General features: G+C 51.5%; 1 protein-coding gene across 4 annotated transcripts in view; it reads left to right on the forward strand.

The window, feature by feature from the left end:
- Positions 1–760: 760 nt before the first annotated feature.
- The window catches only part of SIN3B (SIN3 transcription regulator family member B), a 37,701-nt gene continuing 13,375 nt past the window's right edge, over positions 761–25,086 (forward strand). For 3 of the 4 annotated variants that reach the window (XR_009539742.1, XM_060144657.1, XM_060144658.1), the window contains exons 1-8: positions 761–883; positions 1,116–1,222; positions 2,498–2,651; positions 9,220–9,420; positions 13,537–13,680; positions 20,085–20,207; positions 21,287–21,376; positions 21,834–21,952. Coding sequence is in view for 3 of the 4 variants with exons in the window: in XM_060144657.1 (XP_060000640.1) it covers positions 761–883; positions 1,116–1,222; positions 2,498–2,651; positions 9,220–9,420; positions 13,537–13,680; positions 20,085–20,207; positions 21,287–21,376; positions 21,834–21,952 (1,061 nt within the window). In the remaining variant the exon portion in view is untranslated. Of the gene's footprint in view, positions 884–1,115; positions 1,223–1,335; positions 1,390–2,497; positions 2,652–9,219; positions 9,421–13,536; positions 13,681–20,084; positions 20,208–21,286; positions 21,377–21,833; positions 21,953–25,086 lie in introns of all 4 variants that reach the window. The other variant, XM_060144659.1, reaches the window with a different exon arrangement.

The following is a 25,086-nucleotide window of genomic DNA, read 5'->3' on the forward strand; positions in this document are numbered from 1 at the left end:
TGCTGCATGTAGGTGCTTAGATTTCATTCACAAGAAATAGGAAGATCTTGGAGATTTGGAAGCAGCTGTGGAATGATCACAGTTCTTGATAGCACTGGGACTGGAAAAACTAGTTAAGAGACTCCCGAACTGATCCAGTGGGGAAGTGATGGGATCAGGACTAGAGAAGTGAAGATAACAGGATCAGGACTGAGTCAAGAGCAATTTAGCAAAAGTTCACCCTAGGGCCCTGTATTAGGGTGCTGTGTGCCCATATCCCGTTGTTACATCAACCCTATAAAGCAGGGGTCCAGAACACTTTTTTAGTAAATATATCAGGCGTGTAGATCTTAGCATCTGTCGCAGCTATTCACCCTGCTGTTGCAGCACAAAGATAGCCGGAAATGACCGGTAAACGAGTGGGCGTGCCTGTGTTCCAGCAAAACTTTATTTTACAGACACCGAAATTTGCATTTCATAGAATTTTCACGTGTCACGGAATAGCCTTCTCCGATTTTTTCCAACTTTTAAAATTGTAAAAACCATTCTGAGCTTGCTTGTGGGGCCGGACAAAAGCAGGCAGCAGGTCTTGCTTTGCCCACACGTGGTATGTAAAGCGTTTTAGTAGCATTTCAGTTTTAAGGGTAAGATCCTACAGGGAACCTTCAAGAAGCCCCGCCTTCCCTGGCGTCACCAGGCCAAGCCCCTCAAGGGCGGGGCCAGCGCATGCGCGGCCGGGCCTCGGGCGGGGGCGGGGCGGGCCGCGGCTCCGACTTCCAACATGGCGCACGCTGGCGGCGGCGGCGGCGGCGGCGGCGGAGGCGGCGGCCCCGCGGGCCGGGGGCTGAGCGGCGCCCGCTGGGGTCGCTCGGGCTCTGCGGGCCACGAGAAGCTGCCGGTGCACGTGAGTGGTGGGCCAGCCCTCGCTGGGAGACCCCTGTCGTCCAGCCCCCGCAGGCCGGCGCCCCCCACCGGGCCCCGCCCGGCCCTCGGCCTCCCCTCCGCGCGGCCCCGGACCCCCGACTCCCCACCTCCGCCCCTCGGATGCCCGGCCCGTCCCCCTCCCGCCGGGATCCCCGCTCCCGTCCCCTCCTCCGCGGACCGCGGCCCAGCTGGACCCTCCCCCCTCCCCTCAGGTGGAGGACGCCCTCACCTACCTGGACCAGGTGAAGATCCGCTTCGGCAGCGACCCTGCCACTTACAATGGTTTCCTGGAGATCATGAAGGAGTTCAAAAGCCAGAGGTACCAGCGGGGCCCCTACCCGTCCCGGAGGGCCACCCTGGGCCTCAGTCTCCCTGAGCGGGATGGGAGCCCCCAACTCCGGCTGCCCCTCAACAGGGTGACCCCTTGTGCAGGTTGTCGAACTTCTGGGAGCCTCAGTTCCTTCTTCCAAAAAACGAGACGGAAAGGTACCCCCTTGTGGAGCTGTTGCGGGGATTCCTGGAACGAGGGCAGTGATGGGGTGCGGCAAGTGAGGCAGTCGAGCAAGCACAGAGTCGGATCCTGTCTTTACTCAAAATGTTGATTTTTTAAAAGAATTTTGTTCGTTGGGGATTTTTAAAAATTATTTTAGATTTTTTTTTCAAGCACTGCATGAAAATGTTATTTATCTTGATTGTCGAATATTGTCGCACTCTCTTAAATCTTATCCCCAAGGTGAGTGCCTCACTTGCCTCACCCCAGTGCCAGGCCTGCTTGGAAATAATGCGCATAAAATGCTTAGTAAGGAACCTGGCACTTAGAAGGCCTTTAAAACACATTAGCTGTATTCATAGGCACAGAATCAGGAGGGTTAGAGATAGACCGGGGACCTCCCGATAGATAGTGAGCTTGTTTGACAGGGGCTCACTGAGGCTTAGAGTGGGCCAGCGGTTTGCCCACATCCACCTTAGGAGCAGGGACAGGACCAGAGCTCGGTCCCTCTGACTTAGATTCTGAAGTGTCACATCCCCACTGTGCTGCTTCCCCCTCTGAGGAAATACGGCAGGGCCCGCCTGGTTTCCTTCCACAAGCAGGATGCTAAGACCTTGGCCCTGACTGAAGCCCTAAGGGAGACCCTGTCTCTCCCCTCAGATTCTTAGCAGCTTTCATACTTGCGGGGCCTTTGACATTTATACGTTATAGTCACTTGCTGGGAACAACTCCTGGGTCATAGTCTCCTAATTCATATGAAATGAATCTGTCTCCCCTTTAGAGGGCTTTAACCTTCTGTCACTGTATGGAACCCAGGACCTGCAGCTGGCTGTCCTGACATTTTCAGAACCTAGCACATGAGCTTGCAGTGTTTCGGGAGCCGTGCTGTGTACATATTCTGTGGGTTTTGCCAGGAAGGCACAGGGAGCCCAGGCCCGGTTGCCTTGGCAGTGGATCGCCGTGGGCAGAATCACGCCAGTCACATTTGAGGGTGCTTCATTGTCTGTTGAGGAGCTCGTGCCATGGCACGGGTAAGGGAGGAGTCGATTCTGCTTTCAGTTTGCTTCCCGAGACGCTTCTGCCCACTCTCATTCTTCGTTCCAGCATCGATACTCCTGGAGTCATCCGACGAGTGTCGCAGCTCTTCCACGAACACCCTGACCTGATTGTTGGATTCAACGCTTTCCTCCCTCTCGGGTACAGAATAGACATTCCCAAGAACGGCAAGTTAAACATACAGTCGCCTCTGTCGAGCCAGGTATGCCGCTGCAGTGGTTTGAGTGATCTGGCCTTAGCACAGCCCACCGTGGTACTCAGATACGCAGGCCGGACAGCGTGGCTCGTGTATTTCACAGCTGGAAAGCTGGTGAAGAGCCGATCTTTTTCTTAAAATGCTTCTAGCAGAAATCAGAATAGATTGAAACACCGACATAGGCAACCTCTGCATCCCAAATTGATCCTTTTGGCGGATTTAAATCAACAGCGGATGTGTCTGTGTGTGTCAGGGAGGCATTCTCCTGACACAGTTGTACGTCCAGTCAAAATAATTGCGTCCGCAGTCACGGAGGTCTTGGTTTGAGGCTCTCCCCCTGAGCACACTAGGCAGGCCACGCTTGTAGTTGGGCCTGTGGTCCCTCTGATCACCCTCGGTGCCACCCACAGAATAAAGCGGTGGAGATGCATGTGTGACTAGACACGTTTATTGTTGCTGTGCTTCATTCACCTGCCAGCAGGATCACTGACCGAGCTCAGGCTTGTGGCTTTGGTCCCTTCTTTCTCGAGTGACAGGTTGCTGCCTCTTCTATCTATGCAGTCCCTTCTTGTGTTTGCTCACCAGATCCCCTGAGAAAAAGAAAGCCTGTTTGAGCTTTACTTTTATAAGGTAACGGTTGTCTTTTTCTCTCCTCGGCCCTGTTGCCATTTAGGGCATAACCCTTTGCTGCGGGGGTGCTGTCTAGGGCATTGTGGGGTGTTCAGCCGCATCCCTGGCCTCCACCCGCTAGGCCCTCACCCAGTCAAGACAGCCAAAAATGTCTCTAGACATAGCCAAGTGTCTCCTGGGAGCAAAAATCACAGCATTGAGAAGTGCTGGTGTAAGTGAATGAGCTCTTTCAACCTCCTCCATCTTGCCCCAGGGGTTTTTGCAGGGAAGGCAAAAATCTACTCTGGATGCATTTTGTAGGTTTCTCCTCTGATGATAAAGGAGACTGTAGTTTCCTATCAATTAGGGAGTGAGGATTTGAAAAGAGAGCAGTGAGAGGCAATGTGGCAGTGGCTGGTCCCTCTCCGAGGGGGGCTGGCACATAAATTCTGCCTTTTCTCTGCACAAGGCAACCTCCACCGTCAGAACATTGTCTCATTAAAGCCGAGGAGTGCACCTCAGTTTTAAAAAGGAACTTGGAAGCCTTCGGCTACTGAATTCCAAAAGCTTCCATTTCATGTTTGCAAATGGAGCCCCAGGAGCCAGAGGTAGCGCTCCTTCCTCCAGATGATAAAAGCCTTAGCGGAGATTAATCTTCAGAACAGTCACGGCTAGGGGAGAAAAGCAAGCTCGTTTGCAGGAGCGTGTGCAGGAGCACTTTGCTGAATCTGAAGCGCTGCGTAAACACTGGGTGTCATTACCATCACTTGTTAAGAAAGAGCTGGAATCCAAGGCCTAAATTGCACTCCACGTGTGGAATTCGCCTTCTCAAGCCCTGTTGGAGTAACTGCTCTTGGGGCTGGATCTCCACATGAGCCTCACCTTCCCTTAAGTAGCCAGAAGGCCCCTGCTGCTCCACACACAGCTTCAAGGACTATTGGAGAGACAAGGAGACGGGGCCAGTCTTGTCCGCCCCTAGGGGATTTTGTGACTGCAGGTCTGTTAACTTGAAGACGGGCTTGATGAGAACTTTCCCTTGATAGCTGCCTACCAGGGCTTTATGGTCTCGCTGCAGCCTGGAAACAGCCATATGTAGGACCCCTTCCTCAGGGGGAGAGGTACGTGTCCTTCGTTCCCTCGGGACACGTGCCACCCACGTGGTTTCAGTCACATCCACGGACCTGCCACGTTTCCAGCCCTGCTTCACGCCAGGCACAAACGCAATGTCTTCTCACCTTCCTAGAGTCCTTCCGAATCCACAGTAGAACTTTATGGGGCTCCCTACTCGCCAGTGCCCTGGTGATTTTTTTTAAATTGGTTTTTCTGGCTTCACTATTTTGAAGTATAGCTCCGTGTGGGTGTGTGTGTGTGTGTGTGTGTGTGTGTGTGTGTGTGTGTGTGTGTGTGTGTGTTTCCAGTTTTCATCTCATCATGTATCCTGTCAACTATAGACAAGGAGGGAATAGTTCTTAGATGCTGAGGAAGATAAATAAGTCCTAGCCTGTGGGGAGCCTTTTGTGCAGGGTTTCTCAGCCTTGGCACTGTCGCCACTGGGCCCAGATCGTTCTTCCTTGTGGGGGCATTTTGTGCTCTGTAGGGTGTTGAGCAGCATCCCTGGCCTCCACCCACCTGATACCAGGAGCGCCTCCTCCCCCAGGATGACAACCTGAAATGTCTCTAAACATTGCCACGTGTCCCCTGGGGGGCAGAATCGCCCCAGTTGAGAACACTGATCTAAAGGGAAGACAGACATGTGCCATGATGTGGGAAGTGTGGCCAGAGAGGGGCCGGGGACCGTGGCAGGAAGAACGTCCCCCTGAATCAACATCTTTTAGGATCTGGTTGGCCTTAGTTGTAACGCCACCTCCTCAGAGAGTCCTCCACTCCCATCCCCAAGTCATTTTCACAGCACCCCGTTTTATATACTTCAAAATAACATAGCAAAGCTAAGAAATAGAAAATCCACTGTTTCTTGTTGGTTTGCCTTCCCTGGCAGACTGAGTCCTCCAGATTAGACAGGAGGGCTACGTCTGTCTTGTTCACGACTGTCCCTGTTCTGGGACGTCAGAGGGACGGGACACTGGATGTCGGTGGGAAAGTGATGAATCTTGGCTGCTGGGTCTTGTTCAGGGTGGGCCCTGCCTCTTGGGGCCGGCCTTCTTGTGCTTGGCTGGGACGACGGCTGCTTGGATGATAAGTAAAGAGATAAACCTTGAGGTGCAGCTTGTAATTTAGTGACCCCTTTACGTTCAAAGGGAAGCCGGCCGTCTTCCCTCCGGGAAGGGTCATTCGAAGTTCAGTTAGTTCCTGGGAGGTTGCCTCTCGTGTTTGTCTTAGTCACCCATGGAGCAGGTGTAGGCCACCTCCTCTGTGCCAGGCGCTGAGAGTCATGGCTCTCAGGGCACTTGCATGGTTGAGGTGGGGACTCACGTGAGACACATATGGACAGATGTGAAATACAGGAGGGAGTCCAGTGCTGTAGGTGACAGACAGCAGGGGCCAGGCCTTGGGAGGTGCCGTGGGCAGAGGCTGAGTGAGGGGAGCAGGAGCCATGCCTGTGGCCCCCCGGGGAGTCTTCCTGGTGGGGACATAGAGGCCTGAGGTGGGAACGAGTGGGTGTGCCTGAGAGATAGCCAGGAAGCTGGTGTGGTCAGAACCTGAAGCAGAGAGTGTAGGAGAGAGAGCCAGGAGCGTGGGAAGCCAGGGGAAAGTTCTGGAAAGGCTTCTCTGGCTGCTGTGCCAGAAGTGGACTGAGGGGGCAAGAGCGGATCTGGGAGGCTAGGGAGGGGCGTGGGAACCAGTTGGAGTGGACGGTGATGTGGGCCAGGGGTGGGTGTCAGTGAAAGCGAGAAAAATCAGTGAGATCACCAGGGGTGATTGCGGGATGCTTGAGTCTCTGGGTGAAAGCAGCACCTGCTGGGATGACATGGGGGTGGGCCAGGGGGCTGTTCTGTGTTTGGAAAGTCCATCTGAGGCATGTCTTAAATATCTGGGTGGGGCTGTATGTGGACACTCAGATGGACAAGTCTGCCATGTAGGGCGCTTATCAGTGTCTAGGAGGCGTTTCTGACTGTGCCTGGTTGAGGCCACCCACAGCAGGCAGAGAAGACAAAAGCATGGATTGTTCTAGAAAGTTTAGACCAAGGGTTGGCAAACTGTGGCCCAGGGAACAAAGCCAGCTTATTTTTGTATGGCTGGTCATTTTTACAGCTTTCAGATTACTTAAAAAATTTTTTTAAATTGTGATATTTACGTAACATAAAATTCATCATTATGACCATTTTAAAGTGTCCAATTCAGTGGCTGTTAGTGTATTCACAATACCATGCAACCACCACTACTAATCCCAGAACATTTCTATGACCCCCAAAAGAAACGGTACTTCCCAATTCTGCCCCCACCCAACCAGCCCCTGGCAACCACTAATCCACTTTCTGTCTCTGTAGAGTTTCCTGTTCAGGATACTTAATATAAATGGAATCATATACTATATGTCCTTTTGTGTCTGGGCTTCCTTCTCTCAGCATGTTTTCGAGGTTCATCCATGTTATACCAGAGCATCATTCCTTTTTAAGGCTGTATAATATTCCACTGCAGGTATGGACCGCATTTTGGTCATCTGTTCATCAGTTGATGGACAGACACCTAGGTTTTTTCCACCTTCCAGCGATTGTGAACACTGCTGCTGTGAACCTGCATGTACAAGGATTTGTTTGAACACCTGTCTTTGGTTCTGTGGGTGGATACCTAGGAGTGGAATTGCTCAGTCACCTAGTGACCATGTTTAACTTACTAAAGAATCGCCAGACTGTTTGCCACAGCAGTTGCACCATTACTGTCCGGCCTTTTGCCGAGCCCTGGTCTCCAGGGGTGCTTCTCCCATCTTGTCACTGTGACTCACTCCAGGGAATTGGAAGAGGCACATGGTGCTTGAAAATGCCCCCTCGCAGTGGTGGGGAGGGAGCTCCCCACAGCCTCCTCTGAAGCAAACCTCGGCTCCGAGGCTGCTCAAGGGCTGCTCCCTTCCCCCCTGCCCCTGTCCAACTCCTTCCAGCTCCTTCTGCCGCCAAGCCTGTGTACCATGAAGGAACATGAGCACGGACTTCTGTGAGCTTAAGCAAAGGTAATCAGGAACAGCGTCCCCGAAGTGTCATAGAACAAATTCTAGTGCCAGGGAGAAACGGTGCTTAGAGTTGTGACTGCTCTGGATCTTTCGTGTCTGTGTTCCTCGGCTCAGACTTCCTAGAGTTGCCTCTACACCCGCTGTCATGGGCTGAATTGTGCCCCCACCCCCAAATTCATATCTTGAAGTTCTAACCCTCAGTATCTCAGAATGTGACTGTATTTGGAGATGGGGTCTTTACAGAGATAATTTAGGCAAAATGAGGCCATTAGGATGGGCCTCAATCCAGTCTGACGGGTGTCCTTATAAGGAGAGGAAATTAGGACACAAGGAGAGATCCCAGGGATATGTGTGCACAGAGGAACGACCCTGTGAGGACACAGCGAGAAGACACCCGTCTACCAGCCAAGAGGCCTCAGGAGATACCAACCCTGCTGGCACCTTGATCTTGGACTTCCAGCCTCCAGAACTTCAAGGAAATAAACGTCTGTCACTGACGCTGCCCAGTCTGTGGTATTTGTTGTGGCAGCCCCAGCGCGCTAGTAGACCCACTCAGGTACCTGTGGGTGTGCCTGGCGGAGGTGTCTGTTGTGATGACAGTTCTGCAGCAGTGGGCAGCAGTGTGCCCGGTGTCCCCTGGAGTCTAGGGTCAGCTGTGGGTGCCAGAGGCGGTGCCAGGCGCCACAGGGGATTTTATCCTTCATCGGTCCATCTGATCAGCCCCAACAGTGGATGAAGCCCACTCTGTTCCAAGCACTGTTCCAGGCACTGAGGATATAGCATTGACCAAAATAGAATCCCTGCCCTCCTGGAGTTTGCCTTCTGATCAGGGCTGGGGAGAGAATAAAATAAGTAAAATATGTTTCCTATAGGAAGGTGATATGTGCTGTGGAGAAAAACAGAGCAAGAAAGGGGCTCAGAGTGCTGGGAGATAAGGGTCATTTTATTTTGGTGCAGGATGGTTCTGGAAGACTCGCTGAAAGGTGGTGTGTTAGCAAAGACCTAAAGCTGAACCCGAAGGATCCCAGCCTGCCCGAGACCCAGTTGGGGACCTGCAGGATGCCCAGCCGTGGTCAGTGGCAGAGGGAGGCCGCCCTCAGGACCACACACAAAATTCCAGTTTAGAAGCATAAAGATCACCTCCTTTGCGGGGTGGCCCTGTCCCACTGTGCATTAAGATTCCAACTTCCCAGGAGAGAGGTGTATGTCTGTTGTTTATTTTTATTGGTACTGACAGAAAAGCACATCAGTGGAGAGCATGCTTGATGACTGCTCAGGGCCCATCTCTCTTCTCTCAAGTGACTCGCCCCAGGCCTAGCACCAAAAGTCCCGCAGCCCTGGGCAACCTGGACAGTGGGCCCCCCTCACCTGCAGGGTCCCAGTCTCATGCCTGCTGACAGCTGGTGCTTTCACACCTGAAAACAGTCTTGCTGAGATGGGCTGGCCAGAGGTGTGGGAAGACTTTACTCTGCTCCAAAAAGGATTAAACAATCCACTCTTTGTAAATCTCTCCCGAATGCTAATTTCTCCAAGTGTATCGAGTGTGCCTCTCAGGTTCATGTTCTTTGAATCTGTTGGAAGGATCAGGCAGAGGTGAGTTCGTGAGACTCTCCCAGGAACGCGCAGGCACTCAGAACGCCGAGGTGGGGCTGTCTCTGGGGGCCCCCTCCCTGCTTCTCTCTCTCCAGGCCCCCAGAAGTAACCTTTTTCTGCGTCGACGTAAAAAACTTGGCTCTGTGCTAAGTTTTGCCTGTTCTTGCACACTGTGGCTCAGTCTGGCGTTTCTCACAATCTGTTCCCGGTGCCGGGCCCAACAGTAACTCACTGTTGTACTGTTGTCAGGAGAATTCACACAACCACAGCGACTGTACAGAGAACGTCAAGCAGCAGATGCTATATAAGGAGGACAAACCGCAGGTGCCCTTGGAGTCAGATTCTGTGGAATTCAACAACGCCATCAGCTACGTGAACAAGATTAAGACCCGCTTTCTAGATCACCCAGAAATCTACAGGTCATTCCTGGAGATACTGCACACTTACCAGGTAAGAAGCCGTAGGTCACACTTCTTTGTGGGTGTTTGTGGCATCATCCAGTATCAGGTGCATTGGAAACATTCAGATTTTCTAATCTGAATTCATGAAATCCTGGAAAATTCTGATTAGCTCTTTTTTTTTTAGCATTAATCTTTTTTTTTTTTTTACCGTGGTAAAATATATATAAATACAAAACTTAACCAACTTTAAGTGTACCATTCAGTGGCATTAAGTACATTCACGTTGTTGCACAGCCATCACCATCATCCATTTCCAGAACTTCTTCATCTTCCTCACCTGAAACTCTGTCCCCATGAAACACTAACGGCCCCTTCCTCATTTCCCCCCAGCTCCTGGCGCCCACCTTTCTGTCAGTACTTTCTGTCTCTATGAATCTGACTCCGATAGGGACCTCCTAGGGGTGGAATTGTACAGTATTTGTGCTCTGTGCCTGGCTTGTTTCACTTAGCGTAATGCCCTGAAGGTCCATCTGTACCGTAGCATGTGTCAGAATGGCCTTCTTTTTAAGGCTGAGTAATATTCCATTGTACGGCTACGCCTTATTTTCTTTATCCATTCATCCATCAGCGGACACTTGGGTTGCTCCCACATTCTGGCTATTGTGAATAATGCTGCTGTGAACGTGGATGTACCTGTTGGAGTTCTGTTTAGGTTTGATTTTAATTTGCCCCTTGAGGCACCTCTGCACCCTCAATAGGAAACACACATTAGAGGATTAAAGAAGAACCCAAGAAGATAGTTTTCTTTTTATAAGATGGCTTAGTTATTGTTTAGACAATAAACTACCCTTTATTTATGCTGATTACAACTGGGCTTTGTGCCAGGTGCTGGGTCGACAGGGATGAATGGTTGCTGTTACTTAGGAGTTCAGTTTAGACGTGGAGGAAACTTGGAAATGATTAGGGTGGACTGGAAGGACTGTGTGTAGGACAGGTGTGTCAGGGTTGAGGGCTGCTGACCCCATAGCGGGTTACGGAGAGGATACTCAGGTTGAATCTTGGCAAATCAGTCAGAACTGTCAGTCAAAAGGTGGACTCTCGGTGCTGGGATTGGCCTGTGCAAAGGCCCAGGGGCCAGAACAGGCAGCTGGCTTCAGGGGACTTAGCAGGAAGTGCAGGCAGGCGGGTGGCAAGGGACATCTGTGTCATGCAAGGAGTTCGGATGTCATCCTCACCCAGACATGGAGTTTCTGATGCCTTTTATTTTTCTAAGCAGCAGAACCCACTTTTAAAAATGAAATCTTCTGCACAACCTTGATAAGTGAAATTAAAACATGGGATTCTTTTTAGCATAAATGTTTAGGATCAGATTGATAGCATTTGCTCCCTGTAAACGCACTGGAACTGTTTCAATACTCTAAACATGTGTGGGCAGTGGTGCCAGTGACATGCTTGGTCCTGTCAGCCTCATGTCCAGTGTCTGCACGGTCCTTGTACGGCACTGAGAACTTCCTGCTTCTCACAGATAAGTGGTTGCAAGTGGCAGCTGTGAACGTCAGTCTGTGTGGAGGGGTGATGTTGTGATCATGGGGGTTTATGGGCTCTTCACAGATTCCGTGGGGTCACCACATCTCAGGGGCTGGGAGGATCGTTAGAGGGAAGGCCAGCAGGTATCTGTTGTGTTGATGGGAATCGGGGGGGAGGGGGAGCGGTTTGTTGGCGTGTAGAGAAGTGAAAGTGACTTATCCAAGGTCCTAGCAAAGGGCCACAGGTTGATTTGGAGGAAGCGTGAGGAAGGAAGTACGGCTCAGTGTTCCCCAGTCAGAGCCACAGGGAGTTGGTTGGAAATGCAAGCTGCCTGGGCCTCCCCTCAGAGTTGCTACCCCAGGTCCTGCCCAGCATCTGCTTTTTGAACGAGCCCCCTGGCGACTCTCAGGTTGCCTGTTTCTTCAAAAGGAGCTGGAAATCTGAATTTCTGTGTGAGTTCTTCCTGATTTTCGAACATTGATGCGGATTTTTAAAAGACACTGTGAGGCCAAAGCAGCAGCTCTAGGGCCATACGTTACCGTTTTTTATCTCTGTTGGGCCTCAAGTCAGCCCTTAGCTGCGCCCCCTGCCCCCTCAGAGCCCTTTGCCTCACCTCCCTGAACCTCGGGGTTCTAATCCATAAAATGGCTACCGCGCTGTGGGTGCTGATCCCCGTTAAATATGGTTAACCGAGGTCACTGATGCAAGCAGTGCTTGCCTCAGGTCAGCCATGGGCAGCTGTTCCCTTTATGCAACTTCGAACGTATGTCGTGTGCCTGGACGAGCACAGCCAGTTCTGCCCTGATGTCCCCCGAAATGACCGTGCTTTGCAAATAAATGCTCACCAACCACAGGTCTTATGGAAAAACGGGATCAGAGCGTGAGACTCAAAAACTGTGTCAGCAACACATTAAAAAAAGATAGGCACCTACTTGAAGCTGGTAGCGCCGTTGTACGCGCATTAAATGACTAAGCATGTTGTGAATATTGCAGCACGTCCGGCACTTGACCTTGGAAAAGACCTGAGTGTCATGTGTAGACATGGGTGTGGAAAGGTTGCAGCCTGCGGGTCACTGAGGTACCAGGAGCAGGTTTCCTAAAATGGGATGGGTTGTCACCCCAGAGGGGGGTCAGGCAGAGTGGCTCTATCAGCTGAGGGAGCGATGTTGGGGGCGTGTGTATGTCGGCGGTCGTGTATTACCAGGTGGCTTGGCTCAGCTGAGTGCACTTTTCCACATTCACCCCATGTTGCTCCTGGACAAAATCCTGCCTCAGCAAATGCAGAATCCATACCACGCTCAAATCATTCCCTAGTCCGTGTCCCAAACAGATCTGTGTTCAAAAGAGGTGTTAGAGCAGAACTGACTCTCTCTGCAGGAAAATTCCCAGGAGGTGCGTCCCTAGGTCAGAGGGTGTGCACTCAGCACATGATCGTAGATGGCGCCAGGCTTCCCTCTGCCGGTGGCACCAATCTTCCTTTCCGCCTTGTAATGAGAGCGCCCAGTTCCCCACACCCTCATCAGAAATCACCAGTCCTTATGCAATCTGATGAGCAAAAATGCTGCAACGCTGTTTTAAATTGTATTTCTTCAGACATCACTCAGTCTGATCACTGTTTCATCTGTATAGGGATGATTTGTATTTATTGTCTGAGCTGAATGGTCTTTGCCTGTTTTTTTCTTTGGCCTTCAAGTGTCCCGGTAACTTTGGTCAGGAGAGGGTGGAGGCAATTTTTTCTCCCCCCAAACGGGTGCTCCGTGTGCCAGGATTGGGAAGTAACTTTGCTCAGGGTACATAGGGCCGAGAGGGGAGGGCGTGCAAAGGGCTCCCCATTCCTTGTCTCTTCCCCCTTCGCAGCTGTGGAGGGGGGATGTCGAAGCCCTGCTGCTGGGCGCTCGGGGAGGGCCCAACACCAGCGCCTCATGCTCTGTCACATTCCTGGGTGTAAAGTTGACAGGGACTAACTTCTGATGGCCGACTTGAGTTGTGTTCGCTGCTTTCTGCCCTGCCGACCTGGGTCCCGTCTGGTCCTCATCTTGTTGCTTTAAGCTCCAGGTCAAGCCATCTTCCTTCCGGAGTCTTAGTGACTCTGGGGGAACAGGTCCTTTGACCTCTAAGTCCCTTCCCTTCCTTCTTCACCCTCTGCCCCTTCCAGACCCAGAGCTAGCTCCTCAGTCCCCTGCCCAGCAGAATGAGTCCCCTTGACCTTGGGAGGACCGTGGGTTCGCCACTGACCTTGCACATCCCCAGCCTCTGCTCAAGGGTGCTTGAGGGCTGGGGTCAGGTCCTTCCATGACCGTCCCCTCCCACATCCCCTCCACACTCCCAGCACAGGCCGCATCCATGGCCGGGGCTCAGGCCGCGTCGTGCGGCAGGGTCAAGACTCAAGCGCACAGGCTGTTCTCCAGAGCAGGGGGTGGGGGAGGGGGGGAGTGGTTAGGGGACACCCGGAGGTGTCAGCAGGGCAGCGGGCTGGGCCCCCTCTCCTGGTGGCAGCAGTCACGGGCTCTGCCAGCCAGTTTTCTTTCGTGAGTCATCCCTCTGTCTCCTCCACAGTGGGATGCCTGAATGTCACAGCCTAGGGTGCCTCTTGGTTCCTTGGCTAACGACTCGTTTTCCCTCCCCTGAAAATCGGCAGAAGGAGCAGCTGAGCACGAAGGGCCGTCCGTTCCGAGGCATGTCTGAAGAGGAGGTGTTCACCGAGGTGGCCAACCTCTTCCGCGGCCAGGAGGACCTGCTCTCCGAGTTTGGACAGTTCCTGCCCGAAGCCAAGCGGTCCCTGGTGAGTACAGAGCGCCGATGCCAGTCTGGGGCCACGTTCTCATCGGCCAGAACCCCCTGCCAGTGCAGCCCCCAGGCCAGGCCAGGTTTATCCACTCCCCAGACACACTGGGTTCCCTCAGAAGCCACAGCCAGTGCAGACATGCACGGGCCCCCAGCGCAGGCTCCACCTCCACGGGGAGCTGGCGCAAATCCTCAAAAGGGCTTCTCTGGACAGACAGCAGCCAGGTGACGAGGGCTGGCTGGGAGGCAGAGTGTCTTCCCATGGAGACCTGCCTGTAACCAGGTCCTTGGGGGAGGGTGCGGGAGGGGTCAGGCTCACTGCCTACCCCCCTGGAGGGACTGGGTGGAGGCACGGCAGTGACTCGGGGTGGGAGTGCAGAGAGCTGATAGCGGAGGAGGGGCCTGCGATGGGGAGGTTGGGGGTGCAGACTGCACTGTCAGCCTTTCTGCCTTTGCTGTGGACTGAGGCCTGCTGACCTGCCCTTTCCATTTCCTCTTTTTTTTTTTCCTATGAACTTATGGCTTTTTAAAAAAAAAAAAATTGAAGGAAAATTCACGTAACATAAAACTCACCATTTAAAAATGTACATTTCAATAGCATTTAGAATATTTAAAATGTTGTGCAGCCATCACCCCTCTCTAGTTTCAGAACATTCCCATCGCCCCAAAAGGAGACCTGTCCCCATTAGCAGTCACTCCCCATCCCCCGCTCCTTAGGTTCTGGCAACCACCCATCTGCTTTCTGTCTCTGTGGATTTACCTGTCGGACATTTCACGTAGATGGAATCATGCAACGTGTGGCCCTTGGGTTGGTGCCTGGCTTCTTTCACTCAGCATCATGATTTTAAGGTTCATCCATGATGTAGCACGTGTCAGAACTTCATCCCTTCTATGGCTAAATAATAATTCCATTGTGTGGATGGACCACATTTTGTTCATCCATTCATCCATCAGTGGACACTTGGGTTGTTGCCACCTTTCAGTCATTGTGAATCGTGCTGTGAACATGCATGTACAATTTTTTGTTTGAACACCTGCTTTCAGTCATTTTCTGTCTGTGCCTGGGAGTGGAGGTGCTGACTCGTGGTAACTGTGTTAAACTTTTGAGGAACTGCCACACTGTTTTCCACGGTGGCTGGACCATTTTACGTTCTCACTAACAATATACCAGGGTTTCAGTTTTCCACATCATCACCAATGCTTGAGGTTTTCCTTTTTAAAAAAAATGTATAGCCTTTGCAGTTGGTGTGAAATGGTATCTTATTATGGTTTTGATTTGCATTTCCCTGCTGACTAATGACATTGGGCATTTCATGTGCTCATTGGCCATCTGTTTATCTTCTTTGGAGAAATGTCTATTTAAGTACTTTGCACCTTTTTTGCTTTGTCTCTCTTGCTGGGTTGTAAGAGTTCTTTGTATGTTCTTGACATTAGTCCTTTATCAAATATTTTCCTCTATTCTGTAGGTTGTCTTTTCACTTTCTTGTTAGTGTTGGTGCGCATCAGTTTTAAATTTTGGTCAAGTCCAATTGCCTATTTTTTCTTTTGTTGCTCATGTTTTCAGTGTCAAATCTCAGAATCCATTGCTAGTTCTGAGGTCATGAAGGTTTACCTAAAGTTTTCTTTTAGTACTTGTACAGTGTTAGCTCTTCTATTCAGGTTGGTGATCCATTTTGAGTTAATGTTTGTATATGGTGAGGTAGGGGTCCACTCTACATGTGGCAATCCCGTTTGTTGAGGAAACTGTTCTCTTTCCATCATTGCATGGTCTTGGCACTCTTGTCAAAAATCAATTGACCAGAGTTTTATGGGTTTATTTCTGGACTCAGTTCTAATCCATTGATCTCCATGCCTGCCCTTAGGCCAGCACCACACTGTCATGATTACTGTAGTTTTGTAGTAAGTTTGAAATCAGGAAGTGTGAGTCCCCCAACTTTGTTTTTTTTTTCAAGATTGTTTTGGCTAGTCAGGGCCCCTTGCAATACCATATGAATTTAAAGATTGGCTTTTCCACTCCAGCAAAAAAGGCCGTTGGGATTTTGAAAATGATTGCATTGAATCTTTCAACTGTTTTGGGGAGTTTTGCCATCCTAACAAGATTAATCCACAGATACACAGCATTTTTCCATTTATTTAAGTCTTTAGTTTCTTTCCACCGTGTTTCAAAGTTTTTTTTTCATTGTGTAAGTCTTACACCCCCTTGGTTAAATGTATTTCCAAATATTTTTTTCTTTTGTTGTTGTAAATGGAATTGTTTTCTTAATTTCATTTTTGGATTATTCATTGCTCATGTATAGAAACACCACTGCTTTTTTGTGTTGATTTTGTATCCTGCAACTTTGCCCTATCCAGTTTATTAGCTTTGATAGTTTTCGTGGATTCCTTAGGATTTGCTAATATGGTTTTCTTTCTTCCTTTCCAATTTGGATGCCTTTTATTTCCTGTTTTGGCCTAATTGCTCTGATAGAACTTCTAGTACTATGCTGAGTAGAAGTGGTGAGGGTCAATATCCACATCTTGCTCCTGATCTTAGAGGAAAAGCTTTCCATCTTGCACCGTTGAGTGTGATGTGAGCTGTGGGTTTTCCGTAAGCACCCTCGAGTTGAGGAAGCTCCTTCTCTTCCTAGGTTGTTGAGTGTTCTCTTTCCTCTTTTTATTCTTCCTCTTTGCCCTCGACGACAACTTGGGGTGTGAGCACACAAGAGTCCATCCTTCCCACCTTCCTGTGTCACCACCGCCTCTCCCGGGTCTGCTTCTTGAATGAAGATGCAGTGGGGGCACAGGGCTGGGGGGCAGTGGGTCTTGAAGGAAGGGGCTCGGGGGTGATAGCGGTCTGAGTTTGGATGCTGTTCAAGACTCTTAGTCGATTGGGCAGACTCCCGGTGTGCGGGTCGGGGCTTGTCCCCGTGTTACTGTCTTTCGGACACAGAGCACCATCCCTAAGAGGAGGTTCCACCCAGAAGCACTTCCTGACTCAGAGTCAGAGAAGCTCTGTGCCCATCCTTTGGGTTGAAAACAAGTCCAGGAGCTGTAACCAGTCCTGCCCACCCGCCCGGAGCCTTGTGTGTCCTGGGGGCCTGGACAGAGCCCCGTGAGCACACAGCCTGGGCCTCCTCGGGCTCTGGGTGCTACAGGCAGGCTTGAGCCGGCCGTGTCACCGCCCAGGCCTCGTTGCCTTCTCTCTCACACGGGACTGACCGGCCCTCCTGCTCGGGTGGGGACTGAGCTGTTGTCCTTTAAGTGCTTCTCGCGGGGCCTGGCTGGCGCTCAGTGTTCTGGAAAGAGCAGCTGCGGTTGTGCTGGGAAAGTAGGCCTAGAATCCCGTCTGGTCGTCTCATCCACTCCTCCCAGGGTCTCCCTCTGCATCTCCAGGACCAGCCGGCTGCCTGGCCTGCTGGAGGCTCTTGGGGGATCCCGGGGGGGCGGGGGCGGTTGAAGGAAGCCCTTGTCTGGACTCCCCGGGGGCAGGGAGCTCACCTCTACACTGGGCCTCTCAGCCCAGCTGCCTCCTCACGGCCCCATCCCCGAGTCCAGCTTTCTCCTCCGAGTCCATTATCTGCCCCGCGGATCTCTCTGAACTTCAGAATCCCTACTTGGTTTTTTTCTCCCTGTTCCCAAATACCTGTCCTTGGCAGTCCTACATCATTCCCATCTTCCTTCTCTGTGTGCTTCTGCTCGTCAAAGACTCTCCTAACTGGCTCCGGGGGCCGCGTGGCTGAGGAGCAGAGGGCTCTCACCACCTGCTTCCCGCCTCATACCCTTCTTGTGTTGGCTTAGCCCAAGGTTGTGGGTGCTTGGGCCTCTGTGTCCCCGGGAGCCCAAGCTACATGCTGCCACCTGCTGTAAAGCCCTGTGTTGCTCCCTTGTACAGTTGGTGGATAGTTTTGGGGTCTCATCCTCTTGGGTCTTGGCCTCAAATCTCACCTCTGACCCTGGCGTTGGCAGCTTTTACCCTGAACCCCATCCCCGCAGAGATGTGTGCACAGTGGCATCCCTGGGTGGCCTTCCCAGGGTCATTGCTGTCAATGCTTCAGGGTCCAGGGGCAGTCTACCCTCATGGCCTCAGGGAAGAAAGGCCTGGCTCTGTCCCTGGCCAGCTTTTGCTGCTGCACAGCTCACATGAACTTTTTGCAGGTCTTGGTTCCTGAGTTATCATCTTGATGGGTCGGGGTTGGGGGTGAGTAGAGCCTCTTGTCCTCTGAGGGCTGTGGTTGCAGTGCCCCCTGGTGGACACAACTTGGCATTTACCAAGTTGGACACTGACAAAGCCCACCCTAGAAAATAAGCATTTCTCTCAGAAAAGCACCTGCCCACAGAGTTTCTTTAAATGGCATTTGCTATCAATTCAGCAGTGTTTTTTTTAAGTGTATATTGTGTAATTAGAACTGTCTTGTACATTTTAAAAGATTTAATCAACTTTTAAAAATTACTAAAATGCTCATAAATGCTTTGTCATATAGAATGATCTTTTCATTAACTTTTAGATTTCTGTTAAAACTGCAGGAAAAAGAAACCAAAGGTGAAATTTGATATTGTCCTAATTAAACTTGACTGCTTTGCCTAGATCAGGGCTTAGCAAAGTTTTTCTATAAAGGGCCAGACAGTAAGTATCTTAGGCTTTGCAGACCAGACAGTCTGGGTGGCAAAGACTCAGCTCTGCCGTGGTAGCGGGAAAGCAGCCGCAGGCCCGTACGGCAACGAATGGGCATGGCTGTGTGCCAGTCCAATTTCATTTACAAACGCAAGCCAAGCCAGCCCCCCTGTGAACGGCCTTTGGGGGTCTTCTGCCTCAGGCATTTGCACATTGGGACATTTAACTGAAACCAAAGAACTGCCTGAACTGTTAGGGGAAGATCAGTGGTACTGAGCTTGCCTTCCAGCCGGGTGAGCTTAGCCGGGCAAGCAGCGGGTTACCCACTTTCCTCTCAACCCCGCCCCCCCCAAGTCGTACTTAGCGCGTCATATCGTCACCTGTCCCCCTCCGTTAGGAATTGGTGTTTGCACCCGTTCTGGGATCTACAGCAAATAGCAGTTGAGAATTATTCCACATTAGGTTCTTGGAGTAGCCTTGGGTCTTCGGATAACTAATCCCTCCAAAGGAGCTTAATCCTCTAAGGGACAGGTTTTGCCTGTAGTTAAACAATAGGTCTTTATTATTATAATTATGAGTATAAAAATAGTACACGCTCATGAGAAAAGTCAAGCATTCGTGAGAGCATCAAGTATGAAAAGTTAGCTTCCCTTTTTCCTATTCTCAGTTTCCTCAGAGTTAAGTACTTACAAGTGTCTTATAGTATGTATCTTTCCAGAAATCTCCTCTGAATGTGCAAACAAATGTTTATCCTTTTAAAAAAGTTGGCATCCCATTTGTTCTGCCCCTAGGGTTTTTTCTGTTTGTCCTAACAGTGTATCACGTATGCCTGTCCCTAGCAGTGACACAGTGGACACAGAGACACAGAGCTAACTCATAGCTGACAGTTGCCTCTGTTTGGTTTGGATGCACCACGACTTGTTCACCCGGCCCACGCTTTGGGCTGACAGCACACCCTTCACGTAGTGTCTCTGCATACAGGCCCCGTGGTGGGAGCGGGTGCAGCCAACGTGAACGTAGTGGGGCTGATTGCAGTGTGCCTCTCCAGCCCAGCCCTGAAGAAAAGCCATGGTCTGTTCACCTTCCCCCCTGCCTGCTCTGACTTTCATACAGATGCAAATGCCAAATAGATCCTTCCAGAACCATTCTTCATAAATATTGCCAGCACCCTGACCTGTTAATCAGTGCTTGGTGTAGAGCCTGGGAGGACTAGCAGTGAGCACCCCACCAAGTGATGACATTGTCCCCAAGATGCGTTTTCTTATTCGTAGGAAAGATTGCAAACTTGACTGGAACCCCTCCTCCACCGCCCCAGTGACCTGGCACCGTCAACTTCTTCCTCTTGCTGCCAGGGCCTTGCACATTGCTGAAATTCTTTTCCTTTCTGTGCTCTAGCCTGAAATTCTTTTCCTTTCTGTGGTGCGCTCGAACATACAGGCAGACACCCTGTCAGTGGTCTGCTGGGTGAGCCCCACACGCCAAGGCCCAGCTTCAGTGTCTCCCCACTGAGCCCTCCCTCACCTGTCAGGACCCTCGCCCATCGAGGCCTTCCATGAGCCTTCTCCCAGCCTCACAGTGCGCGACTGTGGTGAGCTGGGTACACGGGTCTTTCCTCCAGTAAACGTGAGCATCTTGAGAGCCAGGGTCACCTCGCACTGGGACAGAGCCCCTGGCCCGTGGCAGACAGTGCTTGCTGGGGCCACGAGCTGAGCTGCAAGTGGTTCCACGCACTAGGTTACATTGAGAACCAGCACTGATGGGCCTGGCTGTGTCTCTCCAACGCTGACCACCTCCTGTGTTTGTGTCCTTAGTTCACAGGAAATGGGCCGTGCGAAATGAACAGTGTCCAAAAGAGTGAGCACGAGAAGAATCTGGAACACAGCAAAAAGCGCTCTCGGCCCTCACTCCTCCGTCCCGTGTCTGCACCAGCCAAGGTAACTGTCAGCTGTGCACATAGGTGTGTGCATGCGTGGACACCCAGCAGCCTGGCCTTCTCTGTAGATGACTTGAGGAGCAGTATGCAGAGACCTGGGGCATGAGGCCGAGTCCAGGCTCTAGTCCAGCTTGAAATTCACTGGCTGTTGGACCTTGAGAAGTTGACTCACCTGTGAGGTGGCCAGTCACCTGTGCCCCCTGGCTCACAAGATTGTGTGAGAAGGAGTGTCACCTCCTCTCGCAGAAACCGGATGTACTGCTCAGTCTGCTCCTTTTCACCATCACAGCTCTTTCACAGGCAGGGCCCTTATGTACAGTTGTGCAGGTCGGTTACTGCACAAGGTGCCCTGCTAGGGGTTGAGAGGCACTGAGGTCCAGCTCCTGTTGTTCTCATCACCTATGATGGTGATTTTCTAATTCCATCATTCTTTATGCATTTACTAGTTGGCTTTCTACTGTAAGGAAGAGCTTTTTTTCATCTCCATTTATTTAATTATGTGTATCTTCATAGACTCGGGTTATAATCCGTGACTATCACTGTTTATCTTGATGCCTAAACCGTCCCAGATCTGGCCAGTGGGGCCCTTTGGGCTGGCTCTGTGTCCTCTTGACACATCCCCATCATTCTTCAGGCATGTGGGAGATGGTTCTGTAGAGCCCTTGATGTCTCAGCAGAGTGGCCAAGTTCAGGTCCCCTTCCCATCACCATCACGGCCCACAGGACGAAACAGGCAGGGGAAGAGGTTTCTGATACAGTATCTAGGGGCATGTTTCCCTGGCTGTTCTTACTCTATGACAATCCCTCCTGACATCAAAAGAGCTAAACTGCTGAAAGTTAGATCCCAGATTGTGGGCAGAGTGGTTGTGTGACCTTTAACCCTTCACTAGGTCATGGAGGCTGAGGTGGGTGGTCCTGAGAGGTTCATCCACGGGGGTCTTGGGCAGACCTCATCCAGCACCTGATGGCGGTTCCCATCAGGAGAGCTCAGTGCTGGTGATGTTATGATTCTAATAAAGATGGACACGGGCTGCCCGTGGGAGGCACACAGCATCCATGGCGTGGAATTTCTCTCTACAGAAGAAAATGAAACTCCGTGGTACCAAAGACCTGTCCATCGCCACCGTGGGGAAGTACGGGACTCTGCAGGAGTTCTCCTTCTTTGACAAGGTGAGCGGTGGGACCCATGACTTCTGGGCCTTGCCCCGTCCAGGCTGGCCTCGCCCAGCTCAGATCTGAGCAGGCAGGGTTGGGAGCAGGCGACAGGCGGCCAGTGGTGGGCAGCGGGCGGGAGGTAGCGAAACAGGTCGGAAAGGCAGAGCTCAGAGCCCACACTAAGTTTGGGGGCACATGTCTGCCACTCAGAAGCTGTGTGGCATCTCTAAAGCTGGGATGGTCCTGGGGCTTCTGTCCAGAGTCAGTGGGCAGAGCCAGTGAGATGGCTCTAGGCACATGCTGTCTGAGCCAAAGATTACTTCACGGAGAGCAGTCCGCTGCAGACCACAGCCGCCCCTTTAGAACACGCCTGTGTGGGTGACTCTGTGTGCACCTGGTGATAGCAGAGCCAGGTGTGCTCAGGAGCGGGAGTTGGGCCCGGTAGGGGCCCCCTGACTCGCTCTTCCCACAGGTGCGCAGGGTGCTGAAGAGCCAGGAGGTCTACGAGAACTTCCTCCGCTGCATCGCGCTCTTCAACCAGGAGCTTGTGTCCGGCTCTGAGCTCCTCCAGCTGGTCAGCCCATTTCTAGGGTGAGCAGCACTTCTCGGGGCTCCCCACTGGGGTTTTGTTTCCGTAAACTCCTTTCACCCTTCTTTTGGCTATTGTTTTTGGAAAATGGTATATGTGTTTTTTTCGATCTTGTCTTTAAGTTGAAGTTGTTACAGAGATCATTATAGATTCACCAGCAGTTGTGAGAAAGAACACAGAGAGGTCCTGGGCAGCGTTCCCTCGTGGTAACATCTCTAGTCAGCGTCATAGCCAGTATGTTGATATTCACACAAGCCACCCATCTTTTCAGGTTTCCCATTTTACGTGTGTGTGTGTGTGTGTGTGTGTGTGTGTGTGTGTGTGTACAGCTGTATCACCTGTGAAGGTTGGTGTGTCCACCACCACTGTCCAGGTACCGAGCAGCTTCAGAACCACGAATATCCTTGTGTTGGCCTTTGATACCCACACCCAGGTCCCTCCCACAGCCCAAGCCCCTGACAACCCCCAATACCTGTGTTCCTTCTCTAAAGCTTATATAGCAAAAGTATTATGTAAATGGAATCACACTCTGTAACCATTCAGGATCAGCTTTTTTCACCCAGCATAATTCCCTGGAGATTCATTATGCTTTTTAAAATTCTAAGAATCAGAAATTACTGGGAAGAATGAAATGACCACACAGCATCCCTGCTGCCCAGAGAGAAACTCTGTTAGCAGATCCGTTACCCGCTTCCAGCACGTCCTGCTGCCCTGTGTGAGCTGCCCCCCGAGGGCCCGGCAGGCTCTGAGGGGGGCGGAGCTGTCCTGGGAGGTGACTGTGCATCCGCAGGTCATGCACCTGTGCTGCGGGAAGGGGAGTCTGCTGGCTCCCAGTGTGCTTCCCACTCACCAGCCCTGTCATGCCCAGCGAGTTTCCTAGCCCGTCTGAGCCTCAGTTTCCATTCTGTCAAAGGGGGGTCATAAATATACCTGCGCAGGGTTTCAGAAAGTTTCAAATGGGCTCTGCCTGAAGACCCTTAAAATAGCATCTCGAGGGGGCTTCCCTGGTGGCGCAGTGGTTGAGAGTCCGCCTGCCGATGCAGGGGACATGGGTTTGTGCCCCGGTCCGGGAAGATCCCACATGCCACGGAGTGGCTGGGCCCGTGAGCCATGGCTGCTGAACCTGCGCGTCCGGAGCCTGTGCTCCGCAACGGGAGAGGCCACAACAGTGAGAGGCCCGTGTACCACAAAAAAAAAAAAAAAAATAGCGTCTCGAACACGGTGAGCTTGCATTATACGTGACGTGTGCGGCGTCCTGTTTAGCCCCCAAGACAACCCCAGAGGCTGCCGGCCCTGGGGGTAGCTACCTGATTCCCTTTCTATTAATTAAAAAAGTTTTTTAAACTTTTTTTTTTAATGTAAAATAAAACACAGATCCAGGAAACCACATGACAGAAGAACGGCTTGGTGAATCGTTATTAGGCAGACACCCTTGTGCCCACCACCCAGGTCACAAATGGACCTTTGCCAACCTCCAGGAGCCCCTCCACCTGCCATTTCAGTCATGCTCCCTCCCTTGGCTTGGGAGTGACCACCTCCCTACACTAATTACGGCGCAGCCAACCCAGGCGGACACCGCCAAACACACGGCTCAGTCTCACCTCGTGGTCTGGGTTTTGTTTTCTAATACGTCTTGTATGTCCCTCTTCATCTCTAGTTCCCTCTGCAAGTTTATTCCTTACCGTGTCTGCATTGGCATCCCCATGGCGTGGGTGCATTTTGCCAAATGCACCTTCACATTCCCCCACATCCCTCTGTCTGTCAGGAGGCAGTGGTATCCTCTGAGGTCTTTCTGTGGTTTATTCCTTTGTTTATTCATTCACTGCAGGTTGCAAAAGAGAGCATCTCAACAGTATTTATCACTTTTTGGTGACCCAAGATAGATGCTTGATTTCTCCCTTTATTACAGTGTCAGGGTGATGAGTCGCTTTCCTGTCTCATCAGGCCAATTAGGAACTGAAAAATGGACCAATTTCTTTGGCGTTACATGAACTCATGAATTTAAACACATTCGATGTGTCTCAATACATTTTAAGCTGAGGAGACTGAGGCCCAGAACGGATACCTCTCACTCTGTCCAGGATAAGCTCTCATAAGAGAGCTTTGCACGGTGATGGGCGAGTTCAGGGGGATGAGGCCTGGAAGCCCACCCTTCGCTCATCGTCTGCTCTCGGGATCTGAGTGTGGCTGTTGAGTTTCACATAAATGGCATCACACTGTCAGGCTGGGCTGTAGTCTTCTCTTCTTTTCTTTTTTAAACTCAGCAATTCTTAGACCCAACCAATCGTTTTTAGCGACTGCACAGTGTATGTACCATGGTTTTCTCGGCAGGGTCTGCAACAATGGACGTTTATCTCCAGTTTCCCCCTGTAATCCGTGCTGAGATTATGCTCTTGGGCTGGGATACTCAAAGGTCGAGTTAGGGTCATCAGGAGGTGCTTCCTTGGTGGTTCCAAGAGTGTACACACATCAGGGTGACCTTTTCACTTGGATTAACTTTCTGGGGCTGCTAAAGGTCTGTTAACGCTCTGAAAAACCACCCAGAGCAGGGTGGCAGGCGTCACACAGTCTCGGCTAAAACGTGGCTGGTTTTTTACGTGGATTTGGACACGCTCACATCGAAGTACATCTGCACAGCTCAGAATCCAGTGCTCTGAGCTCGGTCAGGGTCAGCTATTCCCGTTTCGACATGTGAGCAGCAGTTAGAGACTCCAGGCGGGGGAGAGGGCCACGGGGGTGTGCAGCAAAGTGGAGAAATGAAGCGGCTTCTGCTCGCTCATCTTCAGCTGGGTTCACGCCCACCCCCCTCCCCACCATCAGGCCTCTGTTTGCATGGGCAAGCTGCTTTCTGTGTTTGTACACCCACGGGCAGCTGAGTGCAGTGGCCCAGAGAGCTGCCACCTGGTGACAGCATGGCTGGAGTTGGGGCTGGAGTGGGGTAAGCCTCCCCTTCAGAGTGGTTTATTCTGCTGTAACTTCAGGCATCCTCTACACCCATGTTGTTGATGTCTTCCTTCCCTGCATTTCCGTTGGCTTGCGGGTTTTCCTTGTGAGCTGAGTTGGCGGGGGTCCTTACAGGCGGGCCGCCTAGGGGCACATAGTTAATGAGGGGAGACTGCCAGGCTTAGTAATGGCA

This window comes from Lagenorhynchus albirostris, chromosome 3 (genome assembly GCF_949774975.1).
Source record: "Lagenorhynchus albirostris chromosome 3, mLagAlb1.1, whole genome shotgun sequence".
NCBI lineage: Eukaryota > Metazoa > Chordata > Mammalia > Artiodactyla > Delphinidae > Lagenorhynchus > Lagenorhynchus albirostris.